The 25,760-nt window shown below is 42.2% G+C and overlaps 1 protein-coding gene across 4 annotated transcripts in view; it reads right to left on the minus strand.

The window, feature by feature from the left end:
- LOC114563081 (protocadherin-1) overlaps positions 1-25,760 on the minus strand; it is a 255,904-nt gene that overhangs the window by 98,511 nt on the left and 131,633 nt on the right. For all 4 annotated transcript variants that reach the window (XM_028589865.1, XM_028589864.1, XM_028589863.1 and 1 more), the window contains one exon: positions 25,400-25,619. In XM_028589865.1, coding sequence (XP_028445666.1) covers positions 25,400-25,619 — 220 coding nt within the window. The remainder of the gene's footprint in view (positions 1-25,399; positions 25,620-25,760) is intronic.

Consider the following 25,760-nt stretch of genomic DNA (forward strand, 5'->3'; position numbering starts at 1 on the left):
GGGTCCAGGTTGAGAAATCCCTAAAGTACCCTTTAAATAAAGTTCAGTATAGACAAACAAGAGACAAATGACTCTGTAAAGAAACAGCAGGGGTCCGGCTGATTTTAATCACCCAAAAGAAGCACAAAACATTAAAGGGACATTCCTACTCCTCCTCTTCCTCCTCCTCCTCCTCAGCCTCCTGCTGTGTTGGAAGCAGGGCAAGGGAAAACCTTATTAACTTAGGAAGGATCGTTACGTTAATACTTTGCAAATAAGTGGATTAGTAGGGGGTCACTATGGATTAGCCATCAGGTTTTTTTGTGTCCGTCTGACGTCTATCCTCCATCTAATCTCATCTAAATCCTGCAAAGCAAAGGCTCGGGGCCAAGCGGGGCCCAGACGCCAAAACGGGGGGCGGGCATCTTAGAAAAGAAACCGCTCTTCTGCGTTTGTTACAGATCTATATTCTCCTCCGTTTGTCTTCCTCTCTTCTCTTTCCTGCTGATTTATTTGATTAGGACAAAGCACATTAATCAACATTTCTGTAAATGCACCAGTGTTAGCCAGTCAGCTAATTTTCAACTGTAGTCCTAGTTGCATGCATGTCTTTATGGTGGGAAGAAACCGGAGCACCCGGAGGAAACCCACGCAAGTATGGGGAGAACAAGCAAACTCCAGACAGAAAGGCCTGGGACGACCTGGGTTCGAACCCAGAACCTTCTTGCTGTGAGGCAGAAGTGCTAACCACTGAGCCACCGTGCTGCCTTTGGTGTCTTTCCCCCGCTGCCATCCATCGGCTCTTTGTCCACATCCCTTGCCCCAAAATGTTGAACAATCACTGTACACCTGACCTACCCACCCATAGGCGTAATATACAGGGGTTACAACCCACCCGCCCGGCCATAATACGATACGCCTTTTATTGTCAGCCAGGGCTGAAATTCTTTTTGCATCCCTGGGTAGCTCATATAAAAAAAAGAGGATATAGACATACAGTACATACAGACCTACATAAGATGAATAGCACCAAAGGACATACATGAAAACATTACCACAAATTTATCCATTTATCCATCCATCCATCCCTCCATCTACAATATTTCCATTTTAATGCAACGGTGCAGCCCAAAATATCGTGACCTTTTCGCTTAGCCACTTACAAAAGTTGTGTAATTTCTATAAATGTTAAATGCTATGTTCATTATATCTGATCGCCAGTGCCAGGATGTAATCTTCCCTCGCCTCACAATACAACCTGCAGCATCTAAAGCTTGTGTTGCCGTGACAACAGCCCCGACAGGAACCCCAATCCAAAAACCTCCTTCCATTCACACCCGGCTTCCCTAATTGGCTCGACCGGCCCGGCTGGATTCTGTGGGCAAGGTGGCGCGCCCCGGCCGAGAGGTTACCTGGAGGACGATGATGAATAAGGTGCTCACATCTCCCGGCTCTCATCGCTCGAGGTGGAAGGACGAGGCGCGGCGAGGAAAAGGGCGGTGAAGCCCGGAGAGAGGCGGGTGGAGAGGTTCAGGGCGCGCCGTGGGGGGTCAAACGTTGCCGCAGATAAGATGGATGACATCACAGTCACAGAGGTGACAAGAAAACAGAAGAGAGAGAGAGAACGTCCAGGTCTGAACCGGGTACAGAACGGACAGAGGCTGCATAATGTTATGGAAATGTTGTGAAACAGAGTGCATTATGGGTAGATAAAAATAACCCTTACAAGCACACTTGTTAAACTCAATAGCCTCGTGAGAGCGTCCTGATCTGGCGAGCTCCAGTTTTCCACTCGCAGATCAGTCTGGCATCTTGAGATTAGTGTTAATTTCGTCAGACGAGACGAGACTAAATATGTTCGTCAAAGACCTTTTTTTTCCATGACTAAGACGAGACAATGACGAAACTAAGCCGATGTCCAAAAATGCTATCTAAGACTAAATTACACGCATTATTGTTGACGAAAAAAGACAAGACTAAAATGTTTTGCATAAAATAAAAACTAAGATAAAATCTCTCTTCATTGCAGTCTACAATCGTCTCTACTTTTTTATCATGAGATAGAATAATCAGCTGTTACCGAGACCCGGTGCTACGGCAACGACAGGTGCCCTAACGACCGGTATCTACCGGACCGAATAGCCTGCGCTTCTCTCTGGTGCTCCTAAACGGATAGAGTCAACCGAAACATCGCTGCACGGGGCGCTAGTTAACACTATACTTGGCAGCAGGTAACGTTAGCCTTCCGTTAGCTAGTTAACACTACACTTGGCTGCAGGTAATGTTAGCCTACCGTTAGCTAGTTAATACTACACTTGGCTGCAGGTAACGTTAGCCTACCGTTAGCTAGTTAACACTACACTTGGCTGCAGGTAACGTTAGCCTACCGTTAGCTAGTTAACACTACACTTGGCTGCAGGTAACGTTAGCATACCGTTAGCTAGTTAACACTACACTTGGCAGCAGGTAATGTTAGCATACCGTTAACTAGTTAACACTACACTTGGCAGCAGGTAACGTTAGCATACCGTTAGCTAGTTAACACTACACTTGGCAGCAGGTAACGTTAGCATACCGTTAGCTAGTTAACACTACACTTGGCAGCAGGTAACGTTAGCATACCGTTAGCTAGTTAACACTACACTTGGCAGCAGGTAACGTTAGCCTACCGTTAGCTAGTTAACACTACACTTGGCTGCAGGTAACGTTAGCCTACCGTTAGCTAGTTAACACTACACTTGGCTGCAGGTAACGTTAGCCTACCGTTAGCTAGTTAACACTACACTTGGCAGCAGGTAACATTAGCATACCGTTAGCTAGTTAACACTACACTCTGCAGCAGGTAACGTTAGCATACCGTTAGCTAGTTAACACTACACTTGGCAGCAGGTAACGTTAGCATACCGTTAGCTAGCAGTTGGAGTAAACACGGTTACAATGCTGACAGCTAAACGGTGTAAAGGTTTGTCTCTATTTCACTGTGTAGGATTCCAACACGAGACGTGCGTCAGTCTGCAGCTGTGGGCTGTGGGAACATAGGGCTGTGGGAACATAGGGCTGTGGGACCATTTGGTTGTGGGAACATAGGGCTGTGGGAACATAGGGCTGTGGGAACATAGGGCTGTGGGAACATAGGGCTGTGGGACCATTGGGCTGTGGGAACATAGGGCTGTGGGAACATAGGGCTGTGGGAACATAGGACTGTGGGAACATAGGGCTGTGGGAACATAGGGCTGTGGGAACATAGGGCTGTGGGAACATAGGACTGTGGGAACATAGGGCTGTGGGAACATAGGGCTGTGGGAACATAGGGCTGTGGGAACATAGGGCTGACCATGATCATAGCGCCAATTCTGCGACAGGTTGGCGTTCATCAGTGAGCGACAGGTGAGGAAATGCTCGACTACGTTCCGGGTTTCATCGTTAATGAGAAACAATATATCGGTCCACTCTGTGATTTTGCCCGCTAAGCTGCTCATTAATTACTGAGAGCATTAATCTGCGGGGCTTAATAGGCGATCAGAGAGGCTGAAACGTGAAGCAGCAGCACGCGACCGCAGCACACCTTAAGCCTCTGTTAATCTATCGGCCGAGAGCCTGAATCCGCCCAGTTAAACTCTCACGGAAACCTCTTCAGTAATAAGATTCAGAGACTGGATGAAGTTTGGAACTTTATATAATCAATTGTCCAATTAAAATCTATCTTTGTTTAAGCAAAGGACCCCATAACTAAAAGAGAGAGGGAGCAGGGACCCCTTACTACGTACAGTGGCACTCTGAAGTTTATGAACCCATGCTAAAGTGGACTAAAAACAGGAATAAAAAAAAAATCATCTTTTGGAAATTGATCTTAATGCCTTAATTCAAAAAAATCCAACCTTTTAAGGACACCAATGTTCTTTGTGAATAAATAATGTATCGTGAATAAATAAATGTTCTTTCTTAAAATACAGGGGGCATAAGTCAGTACACCCCTATGTTAAATTCCCATAGAGGCAGGCAGATTTTTATTATTAAAGGACAGTTATTTCATGGATCCAGGATACTATGCACTATGCATCCTGATAAAGTTCCCTTGGCCTTTGGAATGACAATATATGGATTAATAAAATCCCCATATCGATTATATATAATACAGGCATTTTGACCATTGAAAAGTATATTAAACTAACTTTTTTGGGGGGTTTCTTCATGTAAACATGAACCTGGTGCATTATCAAACACTATTTGAGGGTTGCTTCTTGCTTGTACAATTTAAGTTCTTTGAAAATCTCTTTTATGTCCAAGTTAAATTTCTATTGTGACTGTGTGCTTAACCTCATTGATAATATTGTGATAATTGATTAATAAGTCTAATATATTCTAGTTTCTTCTCTCCTCTGTGACAGTAAACTGAATATTTTTGAGTTGTGGACAAAACGAGACATTTGAGGACGTCAGCTTGGGCTTTTGGGAAACACTGATCCACGGTTTTCACCATTTTCTGAACCAAACAACTAATCGATTAATCTAGAAAATAATCGTTAATCATTAGTTGCAGCCCTATCCCAAACCTCAGCTTCCTCACAACCTTCCTTACCTTTTATTTTCCATTCATCCGGAAAATAATACACAGATTAATCAACAATGAAAATAATGGTTAGTTGCAGCCATACAAAAGTGATTAGAATGTTTTTATTTATTTATTAGTGTGTGTGTGTGTGTGTGTGTGTGTGTGTGTGTGTGTGTGTATGTGTCAGGTAACTTGGCACCGATGACCAACCCCTGACACCCCTAACTGCCTCTCTGTTTCCATGGCAATCCATCCCTGCTGAGGGTTGCAGCAGGACATCAGAAAAACAAAGTTGGACACACCAGGGAGTCTTTCTGTATCTGTGTGTGTGTGTTTTGTGTGTGTGTGTGTGTGTGTGTCTGTGTGTGTGTGTGCATGGTTGTGCATGCTTGTGTGTGTGTGTGTTTGTGCGTGGCTGTGTGCGTGCGTGTCTTTGTGCGTGCTTGTGTGTGTGTGTCTTTGTGCGTGCTTGTGTGTGTGCTTGCTTATGCATGTCTGTCTGCGTGTGTATCTGTGTGCGTGCATGTCTGTGTGTGTGTTTGAGCGTGTCTGTGTGTGTGTGCGTGTCTGTGTGTGTGTGTGTGTGTGCGTGTCTGTGTGTGTGTGTGTGTGTGTGCTTTGTGTGTGTGTGTGTCTTTGTGCGTGCTTGTGTGTGTGGTTGCTTATGCATGTCTGTCTGCGTGTGTCTGTGTGTGTGTTTGAGCGTGTCTGTGTGTGTGTGCGTGTCTGTGTGCGTGCTTGTGTGTGTGGTTGTGAATGTCTGTGTTTGAGCGTGTCTGTGTTTGTGTGCGTGTCTGGGTGTGTGTGTGTGTATGTGTGTGTGTGTGCTTGTGTGTGTGTGTGTGTGTGTGTGTGTGTGTGTGTGTGTGCTTTGTGTGCTTGTGTGTGTGGTTGTGCGTGTCTGTGTGTGTGTGTGTGTGTGTGTGTGTGTGTGTGTGTGTGTGCTTGTGTGTGTGTGTTTGTGTGTGTGGGTCTGTCTTTGTGCGTGCTTGTGTGTGTGGTTGTGCGTGTCTGTGTGTGTGTGTGTGTGTGTCTGTGTGTGTGTGCGTGTCTACCTGATGATGTAAACTCTCCCCCATTAACACTGTGACATCAACTCCAGCCAGCCTCTGTTCATTAGTTCCCATGATGCAACACTAACCTAGCAACCAGACCTGTGGCTAACTCCCCTGCTGTTTCCACGCTCTCATTGGACAGGTTCCCGGGGGTCACGGCCCCAATGCTGCCCCCCCACTGACCCTCCATCTGTCCTGGAGACGCCTCCTCGGCACAGCCCGGGAACAGCTGCCGCCGCTTACGGGCGCGGCTAACCGGAGCCAGGACCTGGCGGGAGGCGGCTTTGGGCGAGGCCACTTTTAGCTCGCTCGGCGCCGAAGCAGCCAGTCCCATCCTGCTCAGAGCGGACGGCCGAGCCGCGGCTTTGATCCCTCGGAGATAATCTCAACCTCTGACATCCCTGATGTCAAAGCAGATTATTATTATTTTTTTTTTTTCTTTTTCATAAATCACTCAGAAAGTCAAGATGATCATGGTCAAAAGTTGATTCTGCCCAAAGCAAATGCACTTGAAGAAACTTTAAATGTATGTATACAGTACCGGTATACAGTGTGAAAATAACCGTAAATATTATTAAATGGACTTCAGGAAGTATGCATCAAATACAGTATGCAGATACGAATGTGTAAAAACAACTAGGAATAAAAACTGCAGCAGCAAACTTTAACCACAAACATGCAACCTCACACACAAGTCACACACACACACACACACACACAGTGCGTGGCCCTATGTGGGGACCCATCATTGACATAATGCATTCCCTAGCCCCTTACCCTAACCTTAACCATCACAACTAAATGCCTAACCTTGACCCTTACCCTCACCTTAACCATCACAACTAAATGCCTAACCTTAACCCTTAACCTAACCTTAACCATCACACCTAAATGCCTAACTTTAACCCTTACCCTAACCTTAACCATCACACCTAAATGCCTAACTTTAACCCTTACCCTAACCTTAACCATCACACCTAAATGCCTAACTTTAACCCTTACCCTAACCTTAACCATCACAACTAAATGCCTAACCTTGACCCTTACCCTAACCTTAACCATCACAACTAAATGCCTAACTTTAACCCTTACCCTAACCTTAACCCTTACCTTCACCTTAACCATCACAACTAAATATATATAATATATAATATCTTTGAATTTTTAAATGATTGTTCATCAGTCTGCTTCCAAACTACAAAGTGAAGCTGTTGGACACGTCCGACCAAAAGCATCACGGCATGAAGAAAAGACTACTAAACCGACTACAGGCCTCCAGTAATCACTAAAGCCAGAAAGCGAAGAACATCCCCCAATTAGTTGGAAACATTTCTCCGAGGACTGAAAACGGATCGGTATCTCACCGAGGCTGATAACCGAATTTGTAACTCTGTGATGTTTTGCTCTGCAGGAAAAAAAAAAAAGGGGGCTTTTTTTTTTTTTTATATATTTCAAGAGCTTTTATATTTCATGCCAATATAGAAAACTCGGGCTGACAGGAAGGACAGTTTGACAGTTTATTCAAGCTGCAGTTTAAGAGCCAAGAAACTCCAACCTCTGAAGAGAATACAGAGCAGTTCATTGTGCTGAATATTCATGATTATACTTGCACACGTGGCTTCTGAGGCTACTATTTGTTAAAGTTTTTTTTTTTTTTTATGCCAGCAAACTAAACCAACGACTGAGGCAGAGACACTTGAATAAAATGTAAACGGTTCACCTTCAGAAGACATACGCCTGTTATTCATTCAAGGCTGAGTATTCAATGTTATCTGGGAGATAAGGCCAGAGTTATAGCTCATAAATAAGAATATCTAAACCTGAGAATAAATCAATGGCGGTAATAAAAAGCAGTGGTCATAAAGCCTCCATATCCACATGGTTTACTCATAAGCATAGTGTGAGATGTCAAGCGGTCTCATTTATTTGGCAAAATAAATAGTTAAGTAATGAATGGTGCTTTGGAGAAAATATAAATGATCGATGGGACATACTGAAAGCCACGGAAACCTCTCGGAGGTCTGTTCGCCTTTACTGAAAGGGGAAATATAAAGATGGAAAAAAAGAAGAGATGGGCCGGACAACAACATGGCATGACTGTCATGAATGAATGAACGAATGATATTTTATTTACGTGTCATGCCACAAAGTGGCCCATATTTTACGAGATGGGAGTGAGAATGTCTCAGAAGACACCTTTAATATTTCTTAATGGCCCTTGACTCTATTTCAGTGAGCTTTGGGATATTTTTTAAAAGGTCCCATGACATGGTGCTCTTTGGATGCTTTTATATAGACCTTAGTGGTCCTCTAATACTGTATCTGAAGTCTCTTTTATATAGACCTTAGTGGTCCTCTAATACTGTATCTGAAGTCTCTTTTATATAGACCTTAGTGGTCCCCTAATACTGTATCTGAAGTCTCTTTTATATAGACCTTAGTGGTCTCCTAATACTGTATCTGAAGTCTCTTTTATATAGACCTTAGTGGTCCCCTAATACTGTATCTGAAGTCTCTTTTATATAGACCTTAGTGGTCTCCTAATACTGTATCTGAAGTCTCTTTTATATAGACCTTAGTGGTCCCCTAATACTGTATCTGAAGTCTCTTTTATATAGACCTTAGTGGTCCCCTAATACTGTATCTGAAGTCTCTTTTATATAGGCCTTAGTGGTCCCCTAATACTGTATCTGAAGTCTTCCCGAAATTCCAAAAAACCTCATAAAGTGAAATTTTGATGCCATGAGATCTTTCAAGTGTTACATTTGAGAATGGAATTTGGTGTAGGGTCCCCCCCCTTCACCTGCCAGATCCCACTTTAACCCCTGTTCCCAATGACCCCCCTGAAACCTTAACATGCCTACCATAACTGCATCAATCAGACAGAGAACACTCTTAAGAACCACTAGTACTTCAAGAGAGACCCCCAGAAAGGTTTGAAGAAATCTCTTGAACGTCTAAGGGACTCCTAGAAACCCTTTAATGGTCCTAATGACCCCCTAAAACCCTTTAAACTACACATGGAAGCTGTTCAAGGAACCGATGTCCCCCTGGACCCTCCACATGGAAGTCCAAGTTGGAAGAAACAAATACTATTTTAATTTTACACACACACACACACACACAAACACACACACACACACACACACACACACACACACACAACTATCTGTATCTCACTACAACACCAGCAAAATAATCCAATCATGGACACGCCACCGTATGCGTGCGCTGCAGCTCTCGGCGTCCTCGCTGTTGTACATCAGACGAATGCTGGCCGAGCTCCGATTTACAGCTACTGCCAAACACACACACACACACACACACACACACACACACACACACACACACACACACACACACACACCTTCTGTAGTGTACAGCGGCCACCGCAGATAAGCTCAAATAAACAACAGACCTGGAAAAATAAATCTCTCTCTCTCTCTCTATCCCTTACTCCCTCCCTGGGGACGGGAGAGGGCATCCAAAGAACGCCGCCTGTTACTATAAAGCTTCTTGACATCACACACACACACACACACACACACACACACACACACACACACACACACACACACACCACATACTCAGCGATACAAATAAGAAACAGAGCGGGAGGTATGGTTCCACAGGGAGGAATCACCTCTTCTATCGTTCCACACACTCCTTTTATCTACTGGCTAATGAGGAGCAGATTCACACACAGATAAACACACACACACACACACACACACACACACACACACACACACACACCCACACACTTAAGAACCTACAAACACATGCACACTCACACACACACACACACATATACACACACACACGTCCTGAGGACTTTGGTTTCGTCAGACCATCTCTCAGCGAGTGTCCCACTTCCAGAACTATGGACCGCTGCTTACATCATTATGTAACGCTGTGAATGTGTGTGTGTGTGTGTGTGTGTGTGTGTGTGTGTGTGTGTGTGTGTGTGTTGTTCAACCCTGAAAGGCTTTGAACACTCAGCTTCTTTCCTCAGCATGAAGTGGTGTAACTTTACAGCCTCTAATGAGTGTGTCCATGTAAAGAAAGTGTGTGTGTGTGTGTGTGTATGTGTGATCAAACATGCATTTTCTTGCATAGTAAGCAGGATCCTTGCATGTTGCATGTTGATACTGTAAACATACAGAGGTCACATAGAGCTGTTAACTGAACATCTGATATAATCCTGTAAACTCTTCGACAACTTGTGTGTGGTGCTATCAAACCGTATAAGTAATCTCTAGGAAGCATAAAAACCTCCTCAAGGAACCCTAAATCCTTCCTAAACGACCACTGACCTCATCCTAAATCCTGGAAGTAGAGCTGAGTACAGTCAATGTTTCAACTTCAACTTTATTTTGGTAGGAGAAAGTGCATATCAGTCTCCAAAGGTGACACAATATATTCAACAATGACCATTGTCAACAACAACACCAGCATCCATTACATTACATCACCGAGCCCTTTCATAAACGTTTCGTGACATCCTCAACGCAAGCGTTACGTTGCACATTATGGCAAAGGGCAGGGGACTGCAGCTCGTCATACGTTACCCCAACGTACACTACCGGCCAAAAGGTTTGGACACACCTTCTCATTCAATGCGTTTCTTTTTTATTTTCATGACTATTTACATTGTAGATTCTCACTGAAGGCATCAAAACTATGAATGAACACATATGGAATTATGTACTTAACAAAAAAGTGTGAAATAACTGAATTTTCTTATATTTTAGATTCTTCAAATCTATTTGATTTTTTATTAATAAGGGAAATAATTCCACTAATTAACCCTGACAAAGCACACCTGTGAAGGTAAAACCATTTCAGGTGACTACCTCATGAAGCTCATTGAGAGAACACCAAGGGTTTGCAGAGTTATCAAAAAAAGCAAAGGGTGGTTACTTTGAAGAAAGGTAAAAGTGGTTCTTAAGAAGCACCGAATCATCGCTGGGCCAAGAAGTAAGATCCTCTTACGTCAGCGAATGGGGGGCGGGGTTACCGTGACCAATAAGACGAACAGAAACTTGTGACCGCCGTGGAGGCGATTAAACGACAACAGCCGTGGTCAGAGGAGGAAACAAGCTGCTTTCTTGCGCTATAAAGGCGAGCCGCGCTAACGTTGCTGGGAAAGATGAGACGTTATACAGTGCCGTGAGACCTGGCTCTGTGCCGGCTCTTTAGCTCTGTGGAAAAGCAAACCGTTTTTTTGGAGGCTCGTCAATCGAACCAACTCCGAAACCGGCATCGGCTCTAGCTCTGAACCAGCACCTGGTTCTTGTTGGTGGAAAAGGGGTATCTGTGTGAACCTGAAACCTCCTAACTGACATTCGGAGGTCCCCACTGACTCCTGGAGCCTCCCTAATGACCACTCGGGCCTCCTCGAGGAACCCTAGAACCTACTGAATGACTCCTTAAACTTCATGACCTTAAACTCAAACTGACCCCCCTTGACCCGTAGGACCTTTCCCAAACACCCAGGTACTCCCCCAAGAAAACATCTGGAAGCCATTAACGGACCGTTGGAACTTTCTCAATGTTATTCAATTCATAGATGGATATCTTTTTGAATAACTACAGGGTTTTCCCTGCAATTGTAAGGTCTAGGGTTAGTGGTCTAGGTGATATGCAGGTCTACGCAATATAGCCACTAAGAAAGCTCCAGGATTTCCATATGCCCACTTAAAAAAGCCCAATGACACACAACAACATACTTTCCATTATAGTTTTGATATATTTTGAATTGTCATCTGTGTTTTTCTTCTTCACACATAAAGATAATTTATGTAATAAAGGTAATTCCACCGTAAATTGGTGCATAAAAGTGTATCCGAATACAGGAAATGAAGTCATTGATGCTCAAAACTTCGCTGTGGGGAGGACACCCAGACCCCTCCCACTATGGTATTCGATTTTTACACATAAACTACAAAAAAAAATAAAAAAAATAAAAATCGATAATGTGTTTTTGAAAATACAGTACGATACAGTATTGCAAAATAAAATAGTGTATCAATTTTTTTTTTTACACCCCCATTTTAGACACAGTTTTTGGGAATAATAATACTCCAAAATGATGTGATGTGTTATGTTATTATTTTACTTGAACCCCCCTGGCAAATACGTGAACCTAGGTCTTCCAACCAACCCAGGGGGGAAGCACTGCATTATGGTATTTTTGATCATATTTTTGTCTTTTAGTCGAGTCAGGCCTAATTTTTGGGGTCAGCGCTTCATTAAAATGGATCATGGGGAGTTTACTTTTCGCTGGAGAACTGCTTGAAGCTGCCGAAAAGCTCGGCTTTTTTTTTTTGGTACATAAAGGCTTCCCAACTTTGAGAAAAACTAAAAATAAGGGCTGTGAGAGTTTCCAGAGAATAGAAGTTGTGTCCTGGGAGTTTCTGACAGGCTGGAGGAGAACTGCTGGCCCCCATCATCACCCGCTGGAGAGAAAGAGAGGGGGATGATGGAGGAGGCGTGGGGGCCAAGCAAAGAAGGGAGGGAGGATCCCCGTGGAGCAGAGAGAGAGAGGGAGGGGGAGGGAGGGAGAGGGAGAGAGAGAGGGGAGGGAGGGAGAGAGAGAGAGGGAGAGAGAGACAGAGAGACAGAGAGAGAGGGAGAGACAAAGAGAGAGAGAGAGAGGGGGGAGAGGGAGACAGAGAGAGAGAGAGAGAGAGAGAGAGGGAGGGGAGGGAGAGGGAGAGAGAGAGAGAGAGAGAGAGAGAGAGAGAGAGAGAGAGAGAGAGAGAGACAGAGAGAGAGAGAGAGAGGGACAGAGAGAGAGGGATAGTGAGAGAGAGAGAGAGAGGGACAGAGAGAGAGACAGAGAGAGAGAGAGAGGGAGAGGGAAGGAGAGGGAGACAGAGAGAGAGAGACAGAGAGAAAGAGAGAGAGAGAGAGGGAGAGAGAGAGAGAGAGAGAGAGAGAGAGGGAGAGAGAGAGACAGAGAGAGAGGGAGAGAGAGATAATTGAGAGAAAGAGACACACAGAGAGGGAGAGGGAGAGAGAGAGAGAGGGACATAGAGAGACATAGAGAGAGAGAGGGAGAGAGAGAGAGAGAGAGAGAGATAATTGAGAGAAAGAGACACACAGAGAGAGACAGAGAGAGAGAGAGGGACAGAGAGAGAGAGGGAGACAGAGAGAGAGAGGGACAGAGAGAGAGAGACAGAGATAGAGACAGAGAGAGACAGGGAGAGAGAGATAATTGAGAGAAAGAGACACAGAGAGGGAGAGGGAGAGAGAGAGAGAGGGACATAGAGAGACAAAGAGAGAGAGAGGGAGAGAGAGACAGACAGAGAGAGAGATAATTGAGAGAAAGAGATACAGAGAGGAAGAGGGAGAGAGAGAGACAGAGAGAGAGAGAGAGAGAGAGAGAGGGAGAGAGAGACAGAGAGAGAGATAATTGAGAGAAAGAGACACAGAGAGAGACAGAGAGAGAGAGGGACAGAGAGAGAGAGAGGGAGACAGAGAGAGAGAGGGACAGAGAGAGAGAGAGAGAGAGGGACAGAGAGAGAGAGAGAGAGAGAGAGAGAGAGAGAGAGAGAGGGAGAGAGAGATAATTGAGAGAAAGAGACACACAGAGAGGGAGAGGGAGAGAGAGAGAGAGGGACAGAGAGACAAAGAGAGAGAGGGAGAGAGAGACAGAGAGGGACATAGAGAGACAAAGAGAGAGAGGGAGAGAGAGACAGAGAGAGAGAGATAATTGAGAGAAAGAGACACACAGGGAGAGGGGAGAGAGAGAGAGAGAGAGAGAGAGAGAGAGAGAGAGAGAGAGAGAGAGAGAGACACAGAGAGAGAGAGAGAGGGGAGTCAGAGGTCTGTTGTAGGAGAAACAGGAGGAGGGAGGAGACAGATGGAGGCGATGCGCTCCACTGAGGAGAACACACAAACTCCTCTTCTCTCCTCCTCTCTCTCTTTCTCTCTATCTATCTTTGAAGTAAAAGTAAAAGTATCTCATCAATTTCACATCAAAGGAAAAGTCTTCTCTTCCATCTACGTCCTTATATTTCCCTTTTTTTCCTGTTTCCTTTCCCATCTTTCAAAGCCTAAATTTGCAGACATTATAAAAAAAAATAAAACTTTCATATCATGCCGGCTCAAAGGATTTCTATTTTTAAACAAATTGACATCCTCGGATGTTTAGTTAAGTTATAGCGTAGTTAGTAAGGTTAAGGTTTGGGTATTAGTGTGCTACTGGTTTATGTCAAAATAAGACCTAGCCTAAATGTTAACACTATAAAGTTTGAAGTTAATGTGAAGTTATGAGCAGTTGCTTCCTAATCGGTAAAAAGTCCATATTAATCAAAAAATAAGAGTTTACTAAAAAAAAAAAAAAAAAAAAAAAAAAAAACGGGTTCAACGTTTTTTTTTACTAAATTCTACCTGCCTGAAGTAAATTTTTAATGGACCCAAGAAAAAAAAAATATCCAAGGGAAATGTTTTTTAAAAAGAAACCCGTCAAAAAAAAATTGTAAAACAAATCGAAAATAATTAAACAAATTTTGTGAAAAAAAATGTGAACAAAAACAAAAAACAAAAAAAAATTAAAAAGCATCAAGGGCTTACTAATTTTCTTGATTGGCCAACAGCACATTCACATCAAATGACTATGATACGATGACGCCCAAACAGGTAACTGGGTTGTTAAATTTACTTGACCAAAGTGGCGTTTTACTTGCCCCGAGCCAGCAGGGAACCCTAATTGTTAACCCCTGCTAAACTCAAAAGATAGTAAATGCTACTGGCACTCAACAGTTTTAAGTAAAGGCCCAGACACACACCAACCAGTGTCCCCGAGTTGGTCCAAAAAGTGCCTCAGAACACACCGAAGAGACGAGACGTAATATGTCTCCATAACAGCAGGCGGCGCTAATCTGTATTGTTGCCCAAAAATGAAAACCGGCAGCTGATTGGACGAACACGTCAGGTGGGGTCTGGTTTCTCCCATTGACATATATAAACTGGACCACCATACCCCGTGTCTCTGGACGGAGACCAGTGAAGGATATCAGAAGTCTCTTTCCCGGTGCTGGCTGAGTGTTACTGAGCAGCCTCCAGCTGAGCTTGAAGACGTAGATGTGACGTGAGCAACCTGTCTGAAAGTGTGAAGTCTTCTGGTAGCTGTGCCGAGAGAAATCTCAATCATTCCCAATCTTACAGAGACGGAGAGCGTAGGTATATGTAAGGAGATAACCTAGACACAGGCTAATTACTGATCACTAACATGCTAGTTAACATTAGTAATTAAACCTAAACAGCTAATGGAAGTCCAAACTGCCTGCGAGCTTCTCCTGTACTATACGGTAATTCCTCTACTGTGTGATAGTAAGTCTCGTGGTTATGACCCAATCGTTAGCCTATTTTTATAAAAGCGTCTGCTACGGAGCCATAACGTGAGCTACAAGGTAATGGAGCCTTTTATACATTGTCGTGTTTCTTTAGAAATAAACAACGGACTAATAGAGTCTTTAAACAGTTCAGATGTAAAGTTATTCTCTGTCAAAGTGACGTCAAAATGAATGGGAGTCAATGGGATGCTAACGGGAGGTGATCTCTTTGTAGCGTCAAAATGGCGCCATAGGAGGTTCGAGTTCTGAAGCGAAGCTTACCCCCCCCTTGGTTTCTCCGGAAATTCAAAGCCAGACTGTCACGGCGGCTTGTTCAGAATCCGATCTCATATCGTACTAAAATAGTTCACCGAAATGTGTTTCTGGAAACATTTGAAGAGAGAAATAGGCCGTGCATTTGCTGAATCTTTCTTCATTTCAGCTCGACAAAGGTCAGTTTAAAAGATTTTCCTCAGATTTTGAGAGTAAAACGCAACAAATCCACTGAGTCAGACCAGAGCAGACTTATTATGGGATTGATAACGCCCCAGGACTGCACACGGCTAACTGTGGGAGTGGAAATCAGACGTGTATGTGCGCACAGTTCCACAATAATCGAGAAAATATCAATGTCATAATCGATGAATCTTACAACAACAAAAAAGTGCACATGCATAACATACACTCACACACACTTATTTCCATTTAAATCACCTCTCCAAATCAGTTCAGGCTTATCTAACATGTAAAACACGTTAACAGACGCTTAACATGTTCACTGGTTTTACACTTTTATCTGGAAATCTAACCGGTGGCTTTAGAGCTGAGATAGAAAACCTCACTGATGCTCCGCCTCTTTAGCTCTCTTGTTTGTGTGCATGTATGTGTGCGTGTCTGTTTTGTGCAGCAATTACTTCAGCTCTCAGACTGATGCAATCAGCAGATAAAGAGGTTGAGGGTGTGCATGTGTGTACCCAAATACAGTATGTTTGCATGTGGTTTCATCTGGGGAGATGAGTGCGCGCACACACAAACGCACAAATACACGCACGCACACACACACAAACACTTCATAAATCAGCTTGTTATCCAGCAACCATCAATGTCAGGAGAAAGATTCCCCTCCCTCTCTCTCTCTCTGCATCATCTTTAGGTCTCTCTCCCATTATACCTTTCTCTTCACTTCTATATTTCTTCTTTCTCTCTTTCCGCCCCCACCATTTCTCTCTCTCTGTGCATCCTCTCAAAGTCTTTCTCCCATTTGTACCTTACATTTCACTTCTTTCTTTCCTCCCTCTCGCTCTCCCTCTCTTTCCTTCCACTCTCTCTCTCTCCATCTCTCACCACAAACACGCACATGCAATCAAATCCCACAGAAACTACATCCTTTCCTCCCAGTGTTCTGTTCTTCAATATCTCTCTCTCTCTGGGTTTTGGTTTTGACTCCTCTTTCCCTCCATCTGTCCATCACCAGACAGGAAGTGGGTGCATTAGCCGAGTGAAGACGGGCTGATGGAATTATCGTCCATTATCTGTCCATTTACAGGACAGATAGCAGGATGGAGGAGGAGGAGGAGGAGTGAAACGATAAAGATCTCGGCTGTGCCGAACAAACCACAGGAAACATGTTTGTGTTGTGTGCGAGGACGGTTTGGACGAGCAAACAGCAAATGCTGTGTGTCTGTGTCTGAATGAGACACCTGCCAACATGTGGCAAACCCACCCCGGAACATTCTCTCTCTTTCAAGCTTAAAGCTCGTGTGTTCGTCCGTATTTTTTTAATACTGTATCTGAAGTCTCTTTTATATAGACCTTAGTGGTCCCCTAATACTGTATCTGAAGTCTCTTTTATATAGACCTTAGTGGTCCCCTAATACTGTATCTGAAGTCTCTTTTATATAGACCTTAGTGGTCCCCTAATACTGTATCTGAAGTCTCTTTTATATAGACCTTAGTGGTCCCCTAATTCTGTATCTGAAGTCTCTTTTATATAGACCTTAGTGGTCCCCTAATACTATATCTGAAGTCTCTTTTATATAGACCTTAGTGGTCCCCTAATACTGTATCTGAAGTCTCTTTTATATAGACCTTAGTGGTCCCCTAATACTGTATCTGAAGTCTCTTTTATATAGACCTTAGTGGTCCCCTAATACTGTATCTGAAGTCTTATTTTCAGGACGATAAGTACATGATCGAATGGAAGACAACGCAAACCATTTTGAAGTTCAGCAAAATGTCATCCACCTTCTGTTTCCTGTGGCAGCGACTCAGCAAACATTCCCGCTCTTCTTCATCTCAGAAACGCGTGCACGTGATGACACAATGACGCATCGTTGCAGACACATTTTATAAGAGCAACGCGACAGATTGCATGCACGTAGATGTCCCCTCCATCTCTGGTCTCAGTGCAGCGCTGCAGCAGTTATGTAAATGGAACAACTGTTTGTGTTTGCACAACATGTCATGAGCATCCAGATTACACCTGGATTATGTCCAGATTAAAGCGGAGTACTATATATATGGGGATAATCCACCTATAAAAGCAGGTTGGAAAAAAGCAAACCAAGATGCATTAAGAACTAACTGGAATCACGCAGAGCCCTTGAGCGGACACTAAGTGCAAATCCGTCTCCACAAATAGCAACAAAGCAAAGTACAGTGACACGTGAGGTTGCCAGCGAGAATCTACAAAGCAGCAGCACAGTTTGGTATTCCCGTACGCATTATCATCAACATGTCCGTATACTATATAATCGTACAAAAAACAATTTGCACACCAACTTGTATGATAGCCTACGAAATTAGGGCGACGCCACACTGCTGCAGAGCTCCTTCGGTCGTATCAGTGGCTGTTCCTAGTTGAGTTTAGCCGACAAAAAGTGGTTCCTGAGAACAAACTCAGCTTTCTGTAGAGCACACGTATCAAACTCAAATCCGGCCCCTTGCAAATTTTGATCCGCCCCGCATATCAATTTACGACTAGATGTGAGCCAAACCGAAAAGACGGGAAAGACTGCAGTTGTGAGGCTCAGAAATTGCCAGAGGACCAGAGAGTTCACATATGCAGGCTGTAATACCATTTAGACGCACCACTTTTGGACAAAACGTGTTGTCAATAATAGGAGGTAAACTCTGGAATAGCTTGCCCCTCCCAATAAGAGAGTGTCCTACAATCAACACCTTTAAAACTCATTTAAAACAGTGTCCTATGTCACCTGCCTAGGGATTACAGATGGAAAGTAGTTATTCTTACTAATTCTGACATATTTACAAGGTGTTTTTAATATAACAATGTTCATAAATATGCATGGTCCCTATCAAATAAACCAATAAAATAAAAGAAATAAACAGGTTGTTGTAAAAAAAATAATTTGCTTTGATTTGCTAAACTCTATGATGGCTAAGGAACTTTTTGGCTGACTTTTTTGGGCTTTATGTCGACCAAACTGTTATTGAGAAAACTATATGAGATATGAATAATACAGTCAAAAGGTGCTATTCAACTTTTCGGTTGAAAAAAAAAAACATGTCTGGCCCTTAATGTGATTCTCATTTTCCAATGTGGCCCTTAATGGAGTTAAGTTCGACACCCCTGCTGTATAGTGACGCCCAAAATTGTTCCAGAGCAATGTATAAAGAGATAATTTGGCCCTTAAGCAGAAATATTTCTCAAATCTCTTGTGAAAACATACCTTTTTTTCTTTTTAGTGCTAGAAATGATTTTACAAAAGTCTTGGGTTCACTAAAGGAGTGCGCTATATGAATAACATAGTGAATAAATGTCTAAAATGAAATGTTTTAAAATCGCTTTTTGAGTAGGAGCGTTGTCAAACATGGCTTGGACTCACTGGTGCGTCTTCTGTCCTCAGAGGATTAAAACCTGCAGCGTAGTGGACGGAGCCTAAGTAGAGACATCTAACAGGGGAAGGTCAATAAACTGGGATAAAAACGGTAAGACCGGTCTAATAGGAAGCGTTTGAGGCCAGTCAGTTTGTCCCTGCAGCTCTTCATCAATCCGTCTGAAAGACTCGAGATCTGAGCGATCGACAATCAGTCACACAACAAAACGATCGATACGGTCTGGAAGAGGGAAAACAAAAAGGAAACAACTAAAGAGCCTGCTAGAGAGACGGGGCAAGTAACCTGCAGCGATGAAGCCAGGCCCAGCTGCTTCAAAAAACTAATTAGGGAAAACACATTCGGATTGATATAATAATTGCTTGATTAACCCGTTCATAGATAGATAGATAGATAGATTTTTATTAATCCCAAAAAATGGGAAATAATGGTTTTGAAGCAGCAAAATATCAGACACACAGCACACATACAGAGTATACATTAAATAATAGGAAACAATATACATGAAATCATAATTGAATACTACACGAGCAATATTTAAAATATATACAATTTGGAAATAAAATGTACAACTGTTTCAATAGATGTAGATAAAGTTAATGTGCAAGTTGGGGAGCAAAAATGTACAACTGTTCATGTTAAAAATGTAGGCTAATTATGTCCAGCTGCACACAATATGCTACCTTTGTGTTTTGAGAGTGCAGTGTGTCCACACCTTTAAAAAAAAACATCAAAATAATGTGTTATGATGATCAACTCACAGCTGGAAAGAAGAATAAGAAAAAAATATGTGAACTTTAGGGTTAAAAAGAACTAATTTATATTGTTTGGCGGGAACTGGGAAACGGTGCTTGGATTATCGTAGCTATGAATGTTTACGTTTTGAATCAGACAGAGAAAGTGAGAGAGCAAAGAGCATCTGTAGAGGGGGGGTTAATCCTCAGAAGACGAGCTGCAATCTGTTGACCTCTCTGCTGGTACAACACACACACACACACACGCACACACACACACACGCACGCACACACACACACACACACACACACACACACACAGACACACACACATCCTTGGGAAAATACCTGCAGCTAAAAACGTGTTTGACCATCAAAGTGGAAGATTTTACAACACTACCATCTCCCCACACACACACACACACAACCATGACCTCATTCCACACTGTTTACAAGGAGATACAGCCACTTACACACTCTCTCCTGCTCTCTATCACTATCACACACACACACACACACACACACACACACAGGGTGGTGGTAGCCTGTGGGCGTGCGAGCAGCTGTGAATAATTGTGTTTACAGATGGCATACGTACGACCTGTGGGTTGAGAGAGAGAGAGAGAGAGAGAGAGAGAGAGAGAGAGAGAGAGAGAATTGGTCTTCACAAAAGAAGACATGGATGACATTCTCTCTCTCTCTCTCTCTCTCTCTCCTCTTTCTGTTTTCTGTCAGTTTAAACTATTTCACTTCACTCAGCTTAATTGGCGTAAGTGGTAACGAGGCGTTAACAGCCAAAGCAGAACAATGAACAACATAGGCAGAAATTTAAAAAAAGAAAGGCAGCGGGGTGTTTTTAGCTGCGTGCCTAATGAATCATTTGGCTCCTGAAAGCAGGTAAATGAAGTACTTCGTTTACGCCAACAGAAAACCACGCTTTAAAAATAAAACGCTACAAGCAAACGATCTACTGAATATCATGATATAATTTCTACATTTTAAAGGCAGTGTGAAAAATATCTGTACGAATTTAATTAGAGTTTTTATTTATCGCCAATAATCAGCAGTATGTTGTAAAAGAAAAGAAAAAGAAAACCAGATAAAAACTCAAAGATAAAACACAAACAAATCAATCCAGTTTCACCAAAGAGGAACTGAAAGAGGATAAGTTAGAGAAGGAGGAATCTGAGGGTCTTGGGTACTATATAGCAGTGGTTCCCAACCTTTGTTCTCACAACCAATGATCAAAATGCACATTTTTCAAAACTCTTAACACTTTTTTTTCAATTGCTTGGATACAATACACATAAACCAGAGATCATGTGATCATTTAACAAAGATCACCAGTTCAGTATGACACAACTTAACATCAAAGTACTACTATTTCAAAAAGCAATTCACACATTACATTTCAGATGATTGTCTATTCATTTCATTACAACGATCTAACTATCAATCCATACAGCTGCTCTAAATGATAACTGTTGCATTACTCTTAATACATGGTTGTATGGAAACAGACAAACAATATTCCATGTTTAGATTATGAAAGTTTCAAGATAACGAGATTCATTGTCACCAACTAGCGTGGAGCATGAACCAATTAGACTACATGATGTATGGATGTAATATTTCATCATCATTCTTCACTGTAATGTATTACTGTTTATCAGACACTGTTTCTATGCTCCTATGTACCACCTTTACTGTAATGTATTACTGTTTATCAGACACTGTTTCTATGCTCCTATGTACTACCTTTACTGTAATGTATTACTGTTTATCAGACACTGTTTCTATGGTCCCATGTACCACCTTTACTGAATGTACTACTGTTTACCAGAAACTGTTTCTATGGTCCCATGTACCACCTTTACTGAATGTACTACTGTTTACCAGAAACTGTTTCTATGGTCCCATGTACCACCTTTACTGAATGTACTACTGTTTACCAGAAACTGTTTCTATGGTCCCATGTACTACCTTTACTGTAATGTACTACTGTTTACCAGAAACTGTTTCTATGGTCCCATGTACTACCTTTACTGTAATGTACTACTGTTTACCAGAAACTGTTTCTATGGTCCCATGTACTACCTTTACTGAATGTACTACTGTTTACCAGAAACTGTTTCTATGGTCCAATGTACTACCTTTACTGAATGTACTACTGTTTACCAGAAACTGTTTCTATGGTCCCATGTTTACTGAATGGTTTACCAGAAACTGTTTCTATGGTCCAATGTACTACCTTTACTGAATGTACTACTGTTTACCAGAAACTGTTTCTATGGTCCCATGTACTACCTTTACTGTAATGTACTACTGTTTACCAGAAACTGTTTCTATGGTCCCATGTACTACCTTTACTGTAATGTACTACTGTTTACCAGAAACTGTTTCTATGGTCCCATGTACTACCTTTGAGACTATTTACAGCAGTGGTTCCCAACCTTTTTTCCTTGGCGCATTGAAGTTACTCTCGAGATAGAGCCTTACTTTCTTTTTTGATACAGAGCAGATATCAGCACTTTTACATTTCTCCACCGTGTTTCATTCATAAAACAGTGATGCCGTGGCAGCAGGAAAGACGAGGATGCTAGCAGCTAGCAGCTAACCTGATGACAGCAAGGGTCACAGGTTAAGAGGTCCCGGAGGTTTGGCTTACAATTTTAAGCGAGAACAAAAATATATAGTTTTTATACAGACTTTTGTATACATTATATATTCTAGTGCAGGGGTCACCAACCTTTTTGAAACTGAGAGCTACTTCATGGGTATTGACTCATAGGAAGGGCTCCCAGTTTGATACACTCTTCTGAAATAACAAATGTGCTCAGTTTGCCTTTAGTTATATATGATTATTAATGATTAATGATAGTTATATATGATTATTAATGATTAATGATACTCGTCTATGTGAAGAAACTGATCATGTTAATGATTTCTTACAATAACTATCAACAATGACTTAACAAGGTGGGAAACAGATAATATCAATATTCAATTTTCATTTTTAGAACAGGCCTGAGGGCTACTCATGTGGTCCTTGGGGGCTACGTGGTGCCCGCGGGCTACATTGTTGGTGACCCCTGTTCTAGTGTATTATAATTTGTTTAACATTTTTTTTTTTTACCTCAACCTCAAACCAGATAAAGACTTGCACCCCCCTGTGATCTTTCGCACCCCTCTGAGGGGTGCCCAGACCCCAGGTAGGAACCACTGCTTTATAGGTTAGGTCTATAAGTAGATATAGGCTACAACTTCAACTACAATTAAGAAATGTTGCTAAAAATCCTGTGAAAAACCTTTTCTAAAATGATTTCCTGACTAAAAGGCAAGTGTCGTCCAGTATTGGCAGTATTGCATCTTTTAAGTTATTCATTTTTTTTTTCTACAATTGATACAATGACTATTTAAAGGGATAGTTTGGATCTTTTGACGTGGGGTTGTATGAGGTACTTATTTATGGATTAATTAATTCGATTTGAGTAGAGTATGATTTTTTTACTGCTCCATTTCGACATTAAAACAGGCAGAATGGAAAAAAAGTCACCATGCTAACGTCACAGTAATATTACGATAGCATAATGTCTAAGTTAGAGCTAATACTTTTTCCCACCTTCCAGTTTTACTAACATTATGATAAAACATTTTCAAGATTTGTACATTTGGTAGCAGCTAGTTTGTTCCATGCTAAACTAGCTTTAAACACATAAAAAGTAAAGCACAACATGTGTGTGTGTGTTGTGTTTAAAAAGCTTGGTGATATGTAGCATTTTAGCATCGTTTACCATTTCTCATGTGCCAAAAGCCTACTGATAACATATACCTATATTCTGTCCCTGTTTAGCAACAATCAGACTTTTTTTACTGCTCCATTTCGACATTAAAACAGGCAGAATGGAAAAGTCACCATGCTAACATCACAGGAATATTACGATAGCATAATGTCTAAGTTAGAGCTAATTTGTTTTCCGCCTTCCAGTTTTACTAACATTATGATAAAACATTTCCGATACTTGTACATTTGAATAGCAGCTAGTTTGTTCCATGCTAAACTGGCTTTAAACACATCAAAAGTAAAGCACAACGTGTGTGTGTGTGTGTTTGTATTGTGTTGTGTTTAAACAGCTTGGTGACTCTCTGCGGTATGTAGCATTTTAGCATCGTTTACGGTTTCTCATCTGCCAAAAGCCAACCGCTAACACAGCTGACTACTACCTATATTCTGTCCCAGTTTAGCAACAATCAGGCTTTTTTACTGCTCAGTTTCTACATTAAAACAGGCAGAAGCATATAAAGTTGACATGCTAACGTCATGGTAATGTTACGCTAGCGTAATGTCTAAGTTTTACCAGCTTACCGTGTTTTAACTGTTAAGTTACACCAAAGCAATTCAGTTAAAAGTCAGCATCAAAGTTAATATCATAAAAACAACACAGTTGTATTTCCCAGATTTCAGTATTTCTATGGCTAACGTTATGAGAATACATGCTAACAATATTTGTACATTTGTACATTTGATCACAGCGAGTAACTGGCTTCGAACCCATCAAAAATAAAGCTAAAAACATCTTTATGTGTGTTGTGGTAGCCTAAACCTCTGGGTGATGTAGCATCATTAGCATCATTACATACACCTTTACAGTAATGTAAGAGATTTTTCACAACTCAGTTTTTAGTGTTTTTCGAATCAAAACAAGCAGAAGTGTAAGAGTCAACTTGCTGAGTCATGCTAGCATAATGCTAACAAGTCACTCAAAAGTGAAAACACTTTGGTGTGTGTTGTGTTTAGACAACCAGGTGAATCTTTATGGTTGATGTAGCATCATTAGCATCTCACTCGGCTACCTGGCTACCTTTCCCATTCACCTGTTAACGTTAGCTACTAAAAGCTACTGTCAACTAGGGTTGGGTACCGAAACCTGGGTTCAGACCCTGTAGCCTGGTGGTGGGGGAGGGAGGACAGCCTCCCCAAATTGTCTGACCTTTCAAACTCATACCTGTGTGTGTACAGTCCTCTTTGACACCGTCTGAGAGAGTGTTAGGAGTAAGTAAGTAAGTAAGTACCATAAGTCAGGAGAGGTGTCCTATCTTGCCAGAGAAGGCAAATATGGTCATTTTTCTGTTAAAGTTTGAAGCTGGTTGGCATACCAACTCAACATTTATTTTGTTGTTACTTGTTAATAATAGTGTAAAACTGTTATTTGTTAAATTATTGTAGTTTTGTGTTAGGTGACTTAAGTTTACTAATTATATATTTAAGTACTTTAAAACATTAATTTATTGTTAAACTGAAATAATTTTCAATAAAAAAAATTAAAAAAACTCCATAAAAGAGCTTTTCTTTGACGTAATTTTTCAGTATTTCCAAGTATCGGTTCGGCATCGTGTTAATCCAAACGGTACCCAACCAACATGCTAACATGAGGATGACAAAAGTGTATTGTGTTAGCATGCTCCCAGCTAGCCTCCCTCTGTGGATCTATAAGTGGAGCTGATGGAAGGTTGGACTGAGTATGATTTACATAATTGGGATGTTAATTTGTTAAGCCGTGGGAGTTGATTATGTTGCATATTGATTACGTTGTGCTGCTATGAGGTCACACACCTCTCTTAACGAACAGCGCAGGGAATTGTGGGAGTCTGATTAAAAAAATACAACGTTAACATTCCTGCTGACACGCCGCATTTTGACATGCGTGTGTGTGTCTGTGTGTGTGTCTTTGTGTGTGTGTGTGTGTGTGTTATGGAAACAGTGTTAGTGAGTGTGGAAGCCAGCAGTGATTTTGAGTGTGTGTGTGCGTGCATGGATGGATGGAGGAGGTGAAAACAGGAGTAGAGGGAGAGGGGTGAAACTCCACCTGGTCTTACCGTTCTCCGGGTGCTCCATCTCGCCGATGCTGCCGTCGGGCGTGGTCCGCTCGTAGTGGTCCTCCGGCAGCGCCAGGGGCCCGATCCGGGGCCCCGACGACGACTTGGAGCTAGGCGTCTCCGACTCCTCCAGGCCGCTGTCGTAGTAGCTGTGCTGGGACGCGTCCTGCAGGTCCTGCGCCTGATTGGCCGTGGAGAAGGTCACTCGGCGGTGGGGGGGCTGTGATTGGCAAGACAGAGAGGGATAAAGAATTAGTTTCTCAAACATTCAAAAAGTCACAATGACAATTTAAGTTAAATTTAATACATATACGATTGTTTTATTAGAAATCAGTCGGAGAGTTTGATGCGGCGCACATGA

The sequence above is a fragment of the Perca flavescens genome, chromosome 10, assembly GCF_004354835.1.
Source record: "Perca flavescens isolate YP-PL-M2 chromosome 10, PFLA_1.0, whole genome shotgun sequence".
Lineage (NCBI taxonomy): Eukaryota > Metazoa > Chordata > Actinopteri > Perciformes > Percidae > Perca > Perca flavescens.